At 38.3% G+C, this 16,140-nt stretch overlaps 1 protein-coding gene across 2 annotated transcripts; it reads left to right on the top strand.

Moving 5' to 3' along the window:
• Positions 1–5,605: 5,605 nt before the first annotated feature.
• Positions 5,606–11,966, top strand: LOC145783145 (vacuolar protein sorting-associated protein 26C-like). Of its 2 annotated transcripts, none has more exons than XM_082594936.1 (6): positions 5,606–5,709; positions 6,676–6,872; positions 7,812–7,917; positions 8,473–8,625; positions 9,838–10,015; positions 10,970–11,966. In XM_082594936.1, exons 1-6 carry the CDS (start codon positions 5,653–5,655, stop codon positions 11,176–11,178), a joined length of 900 nt encoding a protein of 299 aa, XP_082451062.1. In that variant the 5' UTR covers positions 5,606–5,652; the 3' UTR covers positions 11,179–11,966. The 2 variants fall into 2 exon arrangements, with proteins under 2 accessions (XP_082451062.1, XP_082451061.1); XM_082594935.1 differs by having other exon boundaries at positions 9,835–10,015.
• The last annotated feature ends 4,174 nt before the right edge of the window (positions 11,967–16,140 follow it).

Genomic DNA, 16,140 nt, shown 5'->3' with positions numbered 1-16,140 from the left:
GGTCAACTTTTGTAATAAGAGAATAACTTTCAATTTTTTTGGCACCTGTCTTCGTGCTTACTTTTATCATTCTTTGTTATTAAATATGTTACATTTAAAATGGTGTGGCAATCATGAGCCTTTCTTTTTTCTAGCATTATAAGTATCTGTGTCTTAATACAGTGAAGAAAAAAAATGTAGGCCTACCGGTCCGATACTGACTGATGGCTGACTACTGAACACTACCTCCAGTCAATACAAAGCCTTAAGCAAACCTGCCTACAAAAAGTGCAAATACAGTAAAGTAAGCGTAGGCTAAAAAGTTTTTTTCGATTTCCTTACAAAAAAGAATTTTCTAAAAAATTGGAAATAGAACTAACATGCAAAAAGCAAACGTGAGGAAATTCATGTTTTGAGAAAATCAAGTTTTTCTTACCGATCGTTTTTACAATGTTACGTAATAATATAGTATATATTTTTGCATTCTGTGTTACATGCAGATGGCACCATTACATCACGTGTCAAACACACAGATGTTTATTAACCATCACGTAAGCCCCTATTAAGTTTCGGCTGGACAATATTTTCCAAAAATATTCGCTGATATACCATTCCGTAGGACGTGTGGTAATGTTTCAGAGGACGTTCGCGCCAAACCCCTGAAACCGCTTCATCGAACCCCAGGGGTTCGATCAAACCCTGGTTAAGAACCACTGCCCTATTGTTTGGTCGAGTCTTGTCTTTGTCATGAGTTACCAAGGGGGGACTTGTATACCAGCTCCCAATTTCCTAGCTTGCTTTTTGTTGACACTTTGTTATTACAGTATGTTAATTTCATGGCGATCTGTATACACAGGCCTTGACAACGTACGAACTGGAGGGTTGACTGAAGGCCGATGTATTTTCAATTTTGAAGTTTAAGCTAAATTCACTTTATATTCCTTTTAAATGATAATTTAAACAATTTAAATTGCCAAAGTGTGATCACTGAGTCCCAAATCACTGCAAAACTCCTAAAATTATGTTGACAAAATGACAATATTTTCCGAAATACTGGTGTTGCCAGACGCTTTTTGGATTTCCAGTACAAGTGCCAAAATCTAGTCCATTATTTGAATGGTAAAAACAGCACAAAAGTAACTCAAACTCTCATAAAATATAGACAAAGACTCTATTTATCAACTAATACTCTAACTATCAACTTATACTCGCGATTTTGGCTACTAACAGATCGGCCTTCAGTCAAATTTTAAGCTGCACGTTGCCATGGCCTGTGTATAAAGGTCGCCATGGTTAATTTTCAAAATAAGTCACTGCACTGGTACTGGTGCAAAGAGAGTTTGTAAGTGCAGAAACTATGTAAAATGCATTCTTTAGGGTGAACAGTTGAACGTAATTAAAACAGAAATCACAAAATGCGCTAAATTGTAATTTTAATACACACAATACCACCAAATTATTATATGCTTAAAAGTATGAAAATATCTTCCTAATAATAAAAAGAGAAACTATTTAAGTTAACAAATTCTTTTTTCAGAGGTCCTTGAAAGAAAATTGTTGCAAATACACACATAAAGTATAAAGGATGCAACCTAGTTCGTACCCTGAACAGTTCGTACCCTCAGTTTGTACCCTGAAAAGATCAAAAGAAAACATTAAAAAAAGCGGAAGTCGCTGATCGCAGCTTCCGCAAACATTTTAAAATTTTTCCCCTAAAAAGATCGACAGAAAGATGGCACAAAGCCGAAGTCGCTGATCGTAGTTTCCGCTAACCGTAACCCTTACCCTAACGCTAACCCTCGCTCATCGCAGTTTCCGCAAACATTTTTCCGCAGTTTCCGCTAACCCTAACCATAGACTAATCTATGCTCTAACCCCAACCTTCGCTGACCGCAGTTTCCGCTAACCGTTACCCTAACCATAGAGTAATCTATGCTCTAACCCTCGCTGATCGCAGTTTTCGCAAACATTTTTCCGCAGTTTCCGCTTACCCTAACTCGGCCCTAACTCTAACAATCGAGTAATCTATGTTCTCTAACCCTAACCCTCGCTGATCGCAGTTTCCGCAAACATTTTTTCGCAGTTTCCGCTAACCTTTAGGCCTACCCTAACCATAGAGTAATCTATGCTCTAAAGTCTAACCCTCGCTGATCGCAGTTTCTGCAAATATTTTTCCGCAGTTTCTGTTAACCCTAACCCTCGACTTTGTTTGTAGAAACTTCGATCAGCGAGTTCGGCTTTGTGCTATTAAACTGCGATCAGCGACTTCGGCTTTTTTTAATTTTTTCTCTGGATCTTTTCAGGGTACGAACTGAGGGTACGAACTGTTCAGGGTACGAACTAGGTTGCACCCGAGTATAAATACAGTCAACCCCGCTTAATCAGCCCACGTTTAATAGGACCACCCGCTTATTTGGACCATTTTGCACTGGTCCCAAATCCAAATCCATTTTTCTGTACAATTTTCCTCGCTTAAACGGACCACCACCCCGCTTAAACGGACCACCTTCCGCCCTAAAATAGGCCTTTATGGTTAACGTTTTTTACTTTTTGTACATTTTTCTGCGAGGTGACGCGTCAAGAGTTGTTGATGGGCAACGTGCTACGTTCTCGCTAAGCCATTTTAAAGTGAAGTAGGCTACAGATAAACAAGCGCTTGTTGTCACGTCATCAAGTCAATTGTCATCTAATCAGAATTGCAGTAATTGTGATGCAGCATCGAATACTGTACTGTACAGAAGAATGAATGAATGCTTTTAGTGCTTGAATGAAAATGGCAGCAATAACTCGCATAGATCGAACACTTAAAGAAGAAATAGAGATTCTTAACAAAATCAAAAACCAGCCTTCGGGAACTTCAGAGAGGAAATTAGCCGAGATTGTTGGCCTACCAAAGTCAACATTAAGAAGGCTACATGTACAGGAGAGGGAATTCCAAGATCTATGGGCAAAGCATGAGAATAATGGTAGTGCAGCTACAGTTTTGCGTAAACGCCAACGAGGTGCGAAATCAGCAGACATCGACGAAGCATTGGCAGAATGGTTTGACGCGGTATCGGCAAAAGGACAGGTAATTACTGGTCCGATACTGTTGTCAAAAGCATCTGAGTTCGCAGTCAAACTGGGGATACGGAGTTCAAAGCTTCTGAAGGCTTCCTTTATCGTTGGAAGAAGCGTCGTAGCATAGTCTACAAAAGGGCTTGTGGTGAAAAAGCAAGCGCAGATGTCAAAAGTGCCGAAAAGTGGATCGAGACAGAGCTACCAAAGCTGCTGGAAGACTATGAGGCAGATAACATCTATAATGCAGACGAAACAGGCCTTTATTATCGCGCAACACCAGATGGTTCGCTATGTCATGCAAAAGACCAGCTTGCAGGTTCTAAAAAAGCTATGGACAGAGTCACAGTTCTATGTTGTGCCAACATGTCAGGAACAGACAAGCGAAAACTCCTAGTGATAGGAAAGAGTAAAAAACCCCGGTGTTTTAAGGGTATAGATACAGAGAAGCTTCCTGTGTCATACTGTGCAAATAAAAATGCGTGGATGACAGGTGAGTTGTTCACGAATTGGCTGAACAGGGGTCGATCTTAACTTTTTTTTTTACTAGCCCACCGGACTAGTTGCTCCCCGTTTTCACTAGCCCGCACGATTTTTCACTAGTCCGACCAGTTTACTGACTTTTCACTTGTCTGATGACGTATTAACAATAGCGATAACTACCCAGCTAACACTCAGCGTTAACGTTGAATCATCATTTGCTCACGATATATCAACAAAAAAATGTTAATTTCGCTAACTGCTGCTTGCTGGGATGCTGGCTTTGTGCTGGCGACCTGCAGGGTTGCCAACCTGTCTTCACCAAAAAAAGCCAGACCTAGTCACAAAAAAAGCCTAAAAAAAGCCAGCAAAAAAACAGCTGAAAAAGCCAATTAGTATTCATTAAACATACACATATAAAAAGTGCACAACCAAATAGTGTCCCACCGAACTTACCCAGTCCCACCGAAAACCCTAATTTTTCTGGCTTTTTTTATTTAAAAAAAATCAGCCAAGCGAGTTGAAAAACAGCCAGATTCTCAAAATCTGGCTTCAAAAAAGCCAAATTGGCAACTCTGGCGACCTGGCGTGCTCACTACTACCGGTACCACGTGTCGTGTCAAGCAAAAATGCGAGAAAAAAGTAGTCACGTGCTCAGTTGACCGACTTTGCAGCCTTCTTCGGGCAATTTCGCCTCTGACAAGCAAATTTCTGCAGTATTTCAGAGTGAGAGTGACGTCGCCAATCGCCATTTTGTAAACCAAAACTTTTCATCGGCGAATATTTTCACTAGCCAATCGGACTAGTACTGCAACATTTCTACTAGTCCGCGCAAATTTTCACTAGCCATTGGCTAGCGGACTACCGCTAAGATCGAACCCTGCTGAAGGAGTGGAATGCCTGTTTGGCACGAGAAAAAAGAAACATTTTACTTTTGGTAGATAACTGTACTGCCCAATGCCCATCCTCATGTGGAGCTGGCAAACATTAGGTTGCAGTTCTTGCCCCCTAACACAACCTCAATAATCCAGCCGATGGATCAGGGGGTAATAAAAAACCTCAAGACGCTCTATCGTAAAGAACTCATCTTCATGATCATTCGTTACATTGACGAAGATCTTTTGAATCCGAATTCAACAGCCATGGACAACAGCTCAAAAATCTCGATTTTGGACGCCATTAGTCTGCTGGCAAAAAGCTGGAGGGATGTACGTCAAACAACAGTCCAAAACTGTTTCCAACATGCAGGATTTTAAGCGGTACACACAGAAGCAAATGAAGAGGTAGAGGACATCAATTTTGATGCATCATTGAGTGACATAATTGGTGGAGATGAATACAATTGTATTAACGACGATATACAGTGCTGGGAGGAAGTGTGTGACAAAGATTTAACGGAGAATATCGTGGCAAGGCATCGCAAAATTGATGATGAAGAAGAAGGCAACGACCAAGAAGACGAAGATGATGAGGCCGAACCTTTGCCTAAGGTTACCTATCGTGAAGCCAAGCATTGCGTTGCAATACTCCAAAAATATTTTGTGGAACAAGGAGCCGAGCAAGACCTCCACAAGCATTTGGATGTTTGTGTACAGACAGTCCGAAAAATTGCTGATAAAGCCAAAAGACAGACGACCCTTGATGCATTTTTCCAATGACTGCTGTACAGTACTGTATTTTGTTTTGATTGTTGATGGTGTTTTGGTTGTGTTTATAGCCGCAATTGTAAAATGCTTAAACTATTTTCAAAAACGATGAAAAAAATAATGAAATTCGTTCTCCCCGTTTAATGGGACCACCCGCTTAATCGGACCAATTTGGCTTGGTCCCGATGTGGTCCGATTAAGCGGGGTTGACTGTATATGAGTTTGTTTTTTTAAACAATATTTTGCTTTGCAGTGGCTATTACCATATATTGTAAATGTAGCCTCTGAGGCCCTGCAATTTACAACTGAAAAGTAATTGAAACAACAGCAGTATTGTTGGTTGTTGAATAGAGTAGATCCGAGCTGTGTAACCAATTGAAACCACTAAAATCTTGCTAATAATAATTGATTTACTTACACTGTCATGATTTATACTATTGACAGGGAGAAATAGTCAGAGCATAGCTTAATTGTTTCAATATCACAGAAGATGACTGCTTCATTAGATGTGAAATTTGATAGACTGTCAAAAGTGTATCATGATGGGGTAAGCTCTCTGAACTTTATAAAAAACAAAGTCTTTTCACTTTTCTCAGGTTCAATTACACTGGTCTACACGATTTTTGCTCTGTGAACTTTGAAAACTGATTTAGAGTAATTTCGGGGTGCTGAATCCGAATATGACCTCAGATTTATGCTATCACGTCAGGTTTGTGAGATATGATCACAGCATATTGTTACTTTTGTCAAAAGTGGAAGATTTGCACATACACATTGTGCAAGATCCAGAAATCCAGGCCATGTGGTGCATAAGTAGCTGAAATACACCTACCAATTATAATTTTGATACCAATTTGTTTTCTAAGCAACATTATTAACAAGGCAGTAATAACAAGCTAAAAGGGAGGCTATAAGTGTAACTGACCCCCCCTCCCCCCGTCAATGTTTTGCATGAAACCACAAAGATTTAAGCAAGCCTATGGCAATGCTTGTTCAGTAACCATATTTAGGCTGTTTTGGCCTGTCTAACACTAACCTTTCGTTACAGCACTGCATATGTTGGTGGTAAACGCAACGCCAAATCTTCCACTTTTGACGAAAGTAGCAATTTGTTGTTATCATATTTCACAAACCTGACGTGATAGGATAGATCTGAGGTCAGATTCGGATTCAGCACCCCAAAATTACTCTAAATCAGTGTTCAAAGTTCATGGAGCAAAAAAAAATTCTTTTTTTGTAGACCAGTGTTATTTATTAAATATATTTTTTAGAAATGATCAACACTATTCAGCTATGTGCCTTAGAAGTTTTTCATTCATTCCTTTTTGTTGATACTAAAATTGTTCAGTTTGATTTTTGAGTGTGTGCAATGAGTGTGTTGTCATTTTTGTTAAAGATTAAGGCTATTTGTTATCTTAAAAGCTTAAAATAATAATATTGTGGGAATGTGGATTGTGGAATAACCACTGAGTTAGTTGTTTTCTACTGAATACATGACTATTAATCATTTCAGGAAACTGTCAGTGGATCTGTTATCGTCAACAATAATTCCAAATCCCCACTGTCACACCAAAGCATATCAATATTGGTTGAAGGAGTTGCATCACTTAGTTTAAGTTCTAAAAATGTTGGAAGAATCGAAGCTCTGTATAACACCGTCAAGTCAATTACTTTATTCACTCATTCAGCTGAAATTGCGACACAAAGCAAGTCAGTAATATTTGCGATTTGCAGCATACCTGTGATGTCATTTCACTGCAATATATTATTATTATTATTAAACGTTTATTTCAGACCTTGCGATCCATATTGATTGTACTTTGATGATAATTCAAGTTGACAGTTATTTGCTATATGCAGTAGTGTTGACAGGGGATACTTGTAGACCCTGAACCAGGATAATTTTAGGGGCCCACAACTAGGGATGCCCAAAGTAGAATTTCGAATCCTTGAGATTTGAATCCATCCAGATTCGAATTTAAAAACCGCTTTTTTATCGGGTAATTGGATTCGGAAATAATACGGAGAAAAGAAAAAATTATAAAAAAAAAAAATTTGAAAAAATACGCCTGCAAGTCTTGCAACAAAGCAGACTTCCCACTTTTGCACAATTTAGCTGCAAAATACGTGGCCATTCCAGCAACATCAGCTTCTTTGGAGCGATCATTTTCAAGCGCTGGGCTGACTGTTGGAAAACTCAAAACAAGGCTGACAGGGCAGTATCTGGAGGAGATAAACGTTCTACATTGCAATTCATCGCTGTTGTGAACGATTGAGAAGTTGTTAAAATGATAGCTTTGTAAAGCTTCTTTTTCATGCCGTTATGTGTATTTTCTCAATAAAAAGAAAAATAGTTAAAATTTACGCCGAGGATTCTAGAATAGGATTCGAAATTCTAGATCCGAAAATAAATTCTAGAATAATTCTAGAATAGGCAATTTACTTTAGGCATCCCTACCCACAACCTTTTCTGGAGACCCAGGAACTTAAAGAAACGATTGAGTATTCGTTGGATATAGTGCATTATTCTTGAAAGTGTCTCAATTTGGGGCCCAAGGATATCATTGGTACTGGGACCAAATTATCTTTTCAATGGCCCTGGCTATGTCACATGTGTGAATGCTAAATGTAAAATATTGTTTGTTGAAGATTGCCAGAAGGTGCAACCAGCATTCCATTTCACTTTAAACTTGCACCAACTGGAAGCAATAAGACTTTATATGAAACATACCATGGTGTATACATCAATATCCAGGTATGGTTACTTATGTTTGTCACATTTTTGTCGTTCCAGCAGAATTGATATTGTTTTGACCTGTTGGCATAACTTGTCAGTTTGTCTTTAGAATTTGTCACTTATTCTTATCCCATTGGGAAAGAATTAGGCGAATTACACTGTAATTATTTAAAAGTTTGTTCTTTATATTTAAAAACATTTTTAATTATTAAATCAAAGATTAGTTACACTTGGTGAAGATGTTTTTAGCAATCTTTCAACACCTCTTATTAATGATTTCCTTTAAGTGTTTCAGCTGCAATTGCCATGGTGCTGGTCATAAAATCAAGTTTCACAAAAAAGTTTAAAGGTTTTTTGAAATGTTTAAATATTTCTTATTCTGTTAGGCCTGTGCAGTGTACTGTACAGTGATTCAATCCCTTGTGGGTTTGTATGATAATCCACTGATCTTGAATGAAACCAGGCATTGCATTAAAAACTAAAAAGAAGGAATAGAAACTACCGTACTCATAAATTAGTTATGATTTCACCTTTTTTTTTAAAACTAGTTACATGGTTAATATTGCATTGCAGTATTTTGTTAAATGTTTGATGAAGAGACCCCTCTTGAACAAAGATCTCATAAAAGAAGCTGAATTTCTGGTGGAATACAAACAAGGGGAAAAGGCGGTGACAAAGCCTTTTCCATTCACAATTAATCCTAATTCCATCAGAAATGGCGGTTCTGTGAGTACATAACCGTTAAATGAAAAGTATCTACAACAGTACAACATATAGCTTGTCAAAACAAAATCACTTGCTCTAGTTTGGAACAGTACCGGTAATGTGAAATTCAAAGGCAATCGCTATGCGGTTCAATTGTTATGGTATGCTGTGTAATGTTTAAAAACAAATCAAATCTTATAAATTAGTTCGTTTTCGTTAAGTTATCGTGGTGCATTTTTTATGTTATATCAGCATCAATTTCAGCCTGTGGTAGCCCTAGGGTTGCAAAATTTCCGAGAATTTTCAGAGCCGAAACTTTCCATGGAAATTTTGGGAATTTTCGGGAATTTTGGGAAACTTTCAAAACAATCTTAATTTGATGTCGAAACAGGAAAATATTGGCCTTATACTGTTTAGAATAATAGTATATACTATGTAATATGTGTAACTAAAATACTTAAGAACATACAAACACATGGTTTAGTTTAATAACTCCAAAAATGATTCATCACCAATCCGTTTTTTTGCAAAGCAAAACAATACTGAGTCGGTTACAAAGTCGTTGTTCTAGTTGCTGCCGGTTAGCATCTCCTCCGGCACGGCTTCTTCAGGTGATGTACTAATGATTGTTCTGGCAGCGTCATCGATTTTAGAGTCAACTTCAACTTGGGTTGACTTGTCTTCACAGGGCTCACACAATGCCAAGTTTGACCTGACTGATACTAGTTTTTCCGCCCTTTCATTTGCGAGCCTATTGCGGACCTTGGTGTGAGTGTTCCCAAATATGATCAGTATTTTTTTTAAATATTGAAAAAGTATGCATAAGCCTCATTCTTAATTAACACCAAATTAATGTTTATAATAATTAAAGAAAATAAGAAATGCTTAAGATAGGTTTTTTATATTTTTTCTAATTGATGAAATATTTAACAAATGTTTTAAACATAATAAATGCCAAATGAAAATTCCCAATATTCCCGGGTCCTTAAAAATTCCCGGAAAGTTTCCAAAATTCCCGGAAACTTTCCGCCCCTTTACAACCCTAGGTAGCCCACTACTGAGCGAAGACTTTCCCCTTTTCCTGCCAATCCAGTCGATCGTGTGTTTTTATGTACCAGTTTGTTGCTCCACATTGTTCGTCAACCTCGTCTTATGTTAATCATCATCATATTACTTCTTCGAGCCCAGTTACTTCTAATGCAAACACTTGCCAATGTTGTATGTCTTTAGCAGAAAGCAACCATTCCCAGATTCTCTATTCGAGGAAGTTTGGACTCCAGTGTCTGTTGTATCACTCGTCCATTCACTGGAGAATTGACAATCGAACGTGCAGACGCCCCGATCAGAACTGTAGAGCTGCATTTGATGCGAGTAGAAACCGTGGGATGTGCAGAAGGATATGCTAAGGAAGGTAATTGAAGGTTTTGGGAAAAACCTGGTATGGTAACGGTCTGCAACAATTTATTGCCGCCATTTTCGGAGACGACCAATTCGGTGACGCCATTTTTGGAGACGACCGATTCGGTGCAGACGTTTTTGAACATCTCACGACGCTTTCTGTTTATTTGGAGAAATTGTAGCGATCATTTATGCAGGCGATTTCCATGTTTAACTTCCCACACACATGGAAATTAAACGGTTGATTTTGTATTATTGTTTCACAGCGAGGTGATTTACATTATTTTAGCGTCATTGTAACCTACTTTGTATTGTTATTGCCTTAATTACGTTCCAAAACATTTACAGTCATGTATAATGGTGCGAAATAAGATACGTCACTGTATCACCCGACTGTTCTTTCTATGCAACAAGGTTGCAACAATGTAAATGATTTGTTAGAATGTATATCACCTTTCTGAATGTTCCCTACAATTACCTAAATAAACAGATGCCGCCGTAGGTTTTACAGACATATTTATGAAACTTTTTTTACGGCGATATAATGGAGCTAGGTTTTAACTCAGTTAATCACCCCTGGATGTCAGTCATTTATGTTCCTTGGAATGCAAAACAAAGCGTGCATAAAGGAAACATACATTGTGTATCCAATGAGAGAGTGCGAAAGACCGTTGCACTGGATAGGCGTAAGAGGTCGTCGAAACTGCACAGCCTGCACTCATTCCGTAACCTCTCTTATACGAACAGATGCCACCGTGAGATTTAAGAGAACATTCATCTCCACGTGTCAATTAATTGTATTTTAATCATGAAACGCTGTTTCACAGCGCGTCTGCACCGGCACCGAATCGGGCCATTCCAGTACGCAAATTTGTAAATTACAGGTGGATAAAAACGGTGGGAGAAGCATTCCGGTAAGGCAACGTGCAAAAGTTTAACGTGCTTATTTCACCACTGTTTTTTGCAGAGTCTGAAATTCAGAACATTGAGATTGGAGCTGGGGACGTATGCCATGGACTCACAATTCCAATCTACATGATCTTTCCACGATTGTTTTCATGTTCCACCCTGGAGACGATCAACTTCAAAATCGAGTTCCAAGTCAATGTTGTGGTTATTTTCAATGATGATAAACTTATTATGGACTCCTTTCCCATAAAATTGACCAGATTTTAATTGCCATTCAAGTTATCTTTATCATTATGTGCAATACCATTGTTTTAAGAAAGCTTAATTCAGTTATTTGAAATTCTTGGTGGTTTGATCCCATCGTCATCATCATATCATCAAAATTTGAAGTCAAATACTTGCAATCAGCTGCTTGTTGTCAGTAGCAGGTGTTGTGACCCAGCAGACGTGTTGTATGAAGTATTTGTTAAACTCATCAGGTGAAAAATTGAAGTATGAAGTGCGTTCCTGAGGAAGTTTTAATTGTGGTAAATAAATCGCAAAACCGATCCGTCGTTTTTGTCAAAAGAATAGCTACATAAAAGTAAACACCTGCGAAACAGCAATTCATTTATTTTAATCCTAAACGTCAATGCAATATGTGGGCTTTCAGTTTAGAACGCATTAAATTTGTGCAAGTACGGTAACAAACTGAGTTACTGGTAGCATGAAGCTGCAAGTGTGTAATTTTAAAGCAGTATTTTGACCTTACTGAAGTGCGTCATGAAACTGACCCAAGAATCTCATTGTGAGCCTTCTAAACGTGGAGCGGACTCTTCATTGGGTAAATGACACAGTATCTTTGATCCTTGAGCGTTGAAACAAGATTGTTCAAACGAAGATTTTTCTTTTATCTTCAATTGAATTTTTGTATTGCTGCAGCAGAATCATTTGCTTAGATGTTCCAATGTTCTTGTATGCGTCAATGGAACCTTATCTCCTACTTGGCTATATTTTTCGCTACTGTTTCATAATGTCGTTGATTTTGATATACTTCATTAAAAGAGCGAGTTTTGCCAATACCAAACATCTCAGCCAGGAATTAGCAACAAGAAAACACAGAGACTTAGCTTTGTTTTCGAAAAATGCCGAAGAAAACATGATCTTATCCTTTTGCTATGCCACACGGACAGCACCATTTACAGGAATATTCATACCCACATTTTTGTTGAAAATGCTCTCAGAATGCACCAAATTCAAAGTAATTTTTCAAAATTTTCTGGGGGAGGCCCCCCAGACCCCCCGCCGCTGGGTTGTCAAAACCCCCCCCTTTCAAAATTCCTGGCTACGCTACTGCACGAATGGATTAGTATCAGTGAATTCGATTTTTTTTTTTTAGTGAATTTGTTAAAAATATATAGCCTACGGTAGCCTGTCATTGCTTTTGAGGCGTGAGTTTCAATTCGTAAAGCTGCTGACTTGCGGTGTGTTGTCTCAGTTCAGTTTGTTATTTTTTACCAAAAAAAATTTTTTTGACCATTACAGCATAGTTAATGATCACAGTGAAAGAAATAGCCTACACGTGTCAACGTTAGATATAACAGATCTAGAAGCGACAAAGTGCACAAGTTTGAAAGTGCTTGTCCAAAATAGGATAAGTTAGTAAATGTTGTACGGTTTAAAGACTTGGATAAATTTATGATTTGAGTAAAAAGGAATTAAAACGGAAGAAATATAACTTTATTTTCAACATTTGGTAGATTTGTGGCGTTCCCCTTTACAATTTTAACTACATGATGCGTTGTACTGGTGCAAAAAAGTCGAGTAGTCCAAAGAATCCGCTCATACTTGGCTGTAAATTATTGCAGCAACATACTGAGCACATCGGTGGTGGGGATGATCCGAGATGTCTGGATGTGTACTGTGTAGCCTACATATACGAGTTTGTAGCAGAAAACAAATCTTCAAACCATCAGGATGCATAAACTCAAAAGATTGCAACCGAAAAATGCCGAACTATCAGAACGTGGTGAACAGAATCAAATCATGACTCGCAGTAGCGCACCCAGAAAAAATTTTAGGGGGGGGGCTAATTTAGAAACGTCGGCCGAGTGATTTGCGACAACAGTGACAATAGGCCAATGCCCATCTCTTTGATCAATATTTAAAGGCACTCATAACCCACCGGTTGCCGATACATCAGGATTCGTTCTCTTAATGGCTCAGTCGGTTAGCGCGTCACTTCTGGAACGAAGAAGCTTCAAGATCAAGCGGCGCTGGTTCGACTCTCGGGGTGTGCGCTTGAGCAACGCACGTTAAGGACTGCTCTCCTTTCAGCGGCATCTAATAGATGGAAGAATTCCCCGGCAACATGACTTCAACAATCGGAAACTTCACTCTGTCAATCTCGGTGACCGGCCCTGCGTCAGTGGTTCAAAGCCTCTACAAGTAGCCTATGCGAAACTGCCAGGATTAAGCTCTTCAAGAAGCTTTCCCAGTCCGAGGATAAAGATTCAATCAATCAGATTGGAAGTTGGCCTAGTAAACCCCATGCTACTAACACCATCAGCATTCTCATCTCTACGTCCACTCTCGCAATCTTCTATCTACAGATCTCGACTTTTTTGTCATGTAGGCTACCGGTATGACAAAATAGAATTAGTTTTCCGTTTGCCAACACAAACAAGTGCGCAAACAACAATTAGCACGAAAACCGTTTGAAACAAAACACTAATTTTGTAAACAGTAGCCTAAATTTGATGTGGACATTTCTCCTACTTATAAAACATTCAAAATTAGTTTGTATTTTCAACTAAAGTCCCAAACGCCTACGTCTACTCAAATGTCGTATAGCCTACAGTTTTACATGTCCGTTTGATTCGGCATTGACGTAGCCTAGGCTACGGTATGTCCCTTGACCACGAAAGTACGGGAGCATCTGAACTTTAGGGAGTTAAAGAAAAGTAGCCTACCATCAAAGACCACATCATGGAGTGTTTTTTTTGCACAGATCGAAAATTCTCTGCTGACTCATTTAAAATTTTACGCAATGGCAAATCCTAATTTGACACCAAATTCTGGAAGCACTGTTAATCAAACGCTGCAACCCAAATTTAAACAACCAATTATTTGCTGGAGGCGCATCTATTCTCAACATTTAGGCTACGGTAGCCTACTTGATGTAGGCTACTACGTTCCCTGTGGTTCAAATTTTTTTGTAGTTGTTTATGTAGTTGTCTTTTTCTAATGTAAATTTACCTTCAAAAAGTTGACATTTATTAGATTTTTTAAAATTATTTTCAGATTCCTGATGAGGGCTTAAGTTAAGCCGAAAAGTTCGACTGTTAAAACTATTTGTAAATATGTAAAATATAGCCTATTGTTAACCTATAATGCTCAGCCCTGTTGTATTGTACAGTAGTATCTTATTCAAATCTAACCTGTAAGCAAAAGGTATAAATGAAGAACATACAAAAACGTCACTTTTTGTGGCGGGTTTGGGGGGGGGACTTGAACCCCCTTAGCCCCATGCTGGGTGCGCTACAGATGATTCGTAACATAAATTAAACTGACACCACAACTGAACTGGCAGCATAACAACTGCAAACAAAGTGTAGTGAACTGACTGGAAGATGCCACGACTCAGTGACTGAAAAAAATCATAATACTGAAAATCAACGCTAGATGCGTTGGTACAAGAGAAAGCCCAATGTGGTTAAAATGCTCCAAGCAATGCACTTCAATGGCACTGGGGCACGCAGAAGATGCACAACGCTAAAAAGTCGTAAAACTACGTGTATAGGCTAGCCCATGTATCACACTACCGATTGCAAGAATGCGCTCAAATTATTAGTTAGCGTTCCAAATTCCTACAAAGCACACAAATACCTAGCTAGCCTTTCAAATTCCCAATCATATACTTGACTTATAGCGAAACTACAGGGACTAAAAGCCTACACGTTTTCACGGCATCAATGGAACACAAGGTAACACAATATTGCCTCAAAGAAAAAGCCGCAGAAGTAGAGGAGTTACAATAGGGATGATCCAGGATAGGCAATTAGCCTACTTTTAGAGTAGACTAGACATGACTTTATTCGATCAAAATTTGAAAATCAACTAGGCCATGTGGCTTGAATTAGTGGTGCGATACTGATGAGCCAAGCCTCATTGGCAAAATGCATGTCTATCGCTGACGCTGTCAATTCTTGCTACACTCGACTGCCGAGAAACAATCATTATTCATTACATTAGCGTTACAAATTTCAAAAACTGAGCTATCTTAGCGAAGTTGTTGTCAGATAAAGAATTCTGTATTAACTTTTGAGAAATTATAAGATTATTGGGATCGAAGAAAACATTGGTAGGCTATTGGGGGAATTTGGAAGTAATGGCCAAGCAAGGCCTTAGAAAAAACTTTTGCCAAAAATACAGGTTATGCGGAGATCGAGAACGTTTTTCTTTACAGAAACATTGTATTGAGTTAAGAGTTAAAATAGCGACGGTCGAAAACAAGAAAGTCGTGACATTTTTGAGACATTCCCTTTTTGCATTTTCAAAAGCTATGCATTTAGGGCTATCTACTACTATTTTCAGCTTGTTTCTATCGTGTTTGTATAACAAGATAGCCCGAGTCATTCATGAAAAATTTAAAAATAAAAAGACGTATGTAACACATTTGCAGTTACGTCAAAATAGTATGAGATGAAATTGCTCTTATTCCTTTTATTTTAAACTTTTATCGAAAAAGAAATGTGGCAATCAGTAAAATATAGAAATGTGCTTCATTTAATAGTTACAGATATTAATGCTCAAAGTAAAAGCATTAACAAACTTTAACAAAGAAAAAAATGGGCTTTTGCCTTTTACTCCAAAGTGTAAAAATGCACTTACGACTTTTTTTGTTTTCGACCGTCGGTATGAGTGCCAGTTTGGTTGATGGCGTCTGGCAACACAGGCTGAGACAGGCCTGACTGACCTGAATAATTCAATTATATTAAATTATATTTTGCTTTTGGCGCAAACGCTGGAGAGAGACTAGGGATAGGGAACGGCAAGTGAACACACGAATTTGAACACATTAAACACAAGAAAAGGTGCATCTTTGCTTGATGCTTGCAGTTTTAACTTGAGCAACCGATCATTTCAATAACTACTTGTTACATCCAGTGTGCTCTCGTCTTGTAGTGATTGTACTGTTCAAACCAAAATTTACTAAATTGTTTCATAGGATTTTTCTCATAGTTGCAT

The sequence above is a fragment of the Aplidium turbinatum genome, chromosome 14, assembly GCF_918807975.1.
Source record: "Aplidium turbinatum chromosome 14, kaAplTurb1.1, whole genome shotgun sequence".
Classification (NCBI taxonomy): Eukaryota; Metazoa; Chordata; class Ascidiacea; order Aplousobranchia; family Polyclinidae; genus Aplidium; species Aplidium turbinatum.
This window is presented reverse-complemented; position numbering and strand designations above follow the sequence as displayed.

Excerpts from the sequence above, each read along its gene's own strand:
- LOC145783145 (XM_082594935.1), top strand. The coding sequence starts at position 5,653 with ATGACTGCTTCATTAGATGTGAAATTTGATAGACTGTCAAAAGTGTAT. Across the intron at positions 6,873-7,811 it reads GAAATTGCGACACAAAGCAA|ATTGCCAGAAGGTGCAACCA; the intron begins GTCAGTAATATT and ends TGTTTGTTGAAG. Across the intron at positions 8,626-9,834 it reads CCATCAGAAATGGCGGTTCT|CAGAAAGCAACCATTCCCAG; the intron begins GTGAGTACATAA and ends GTATGTCTTTAG.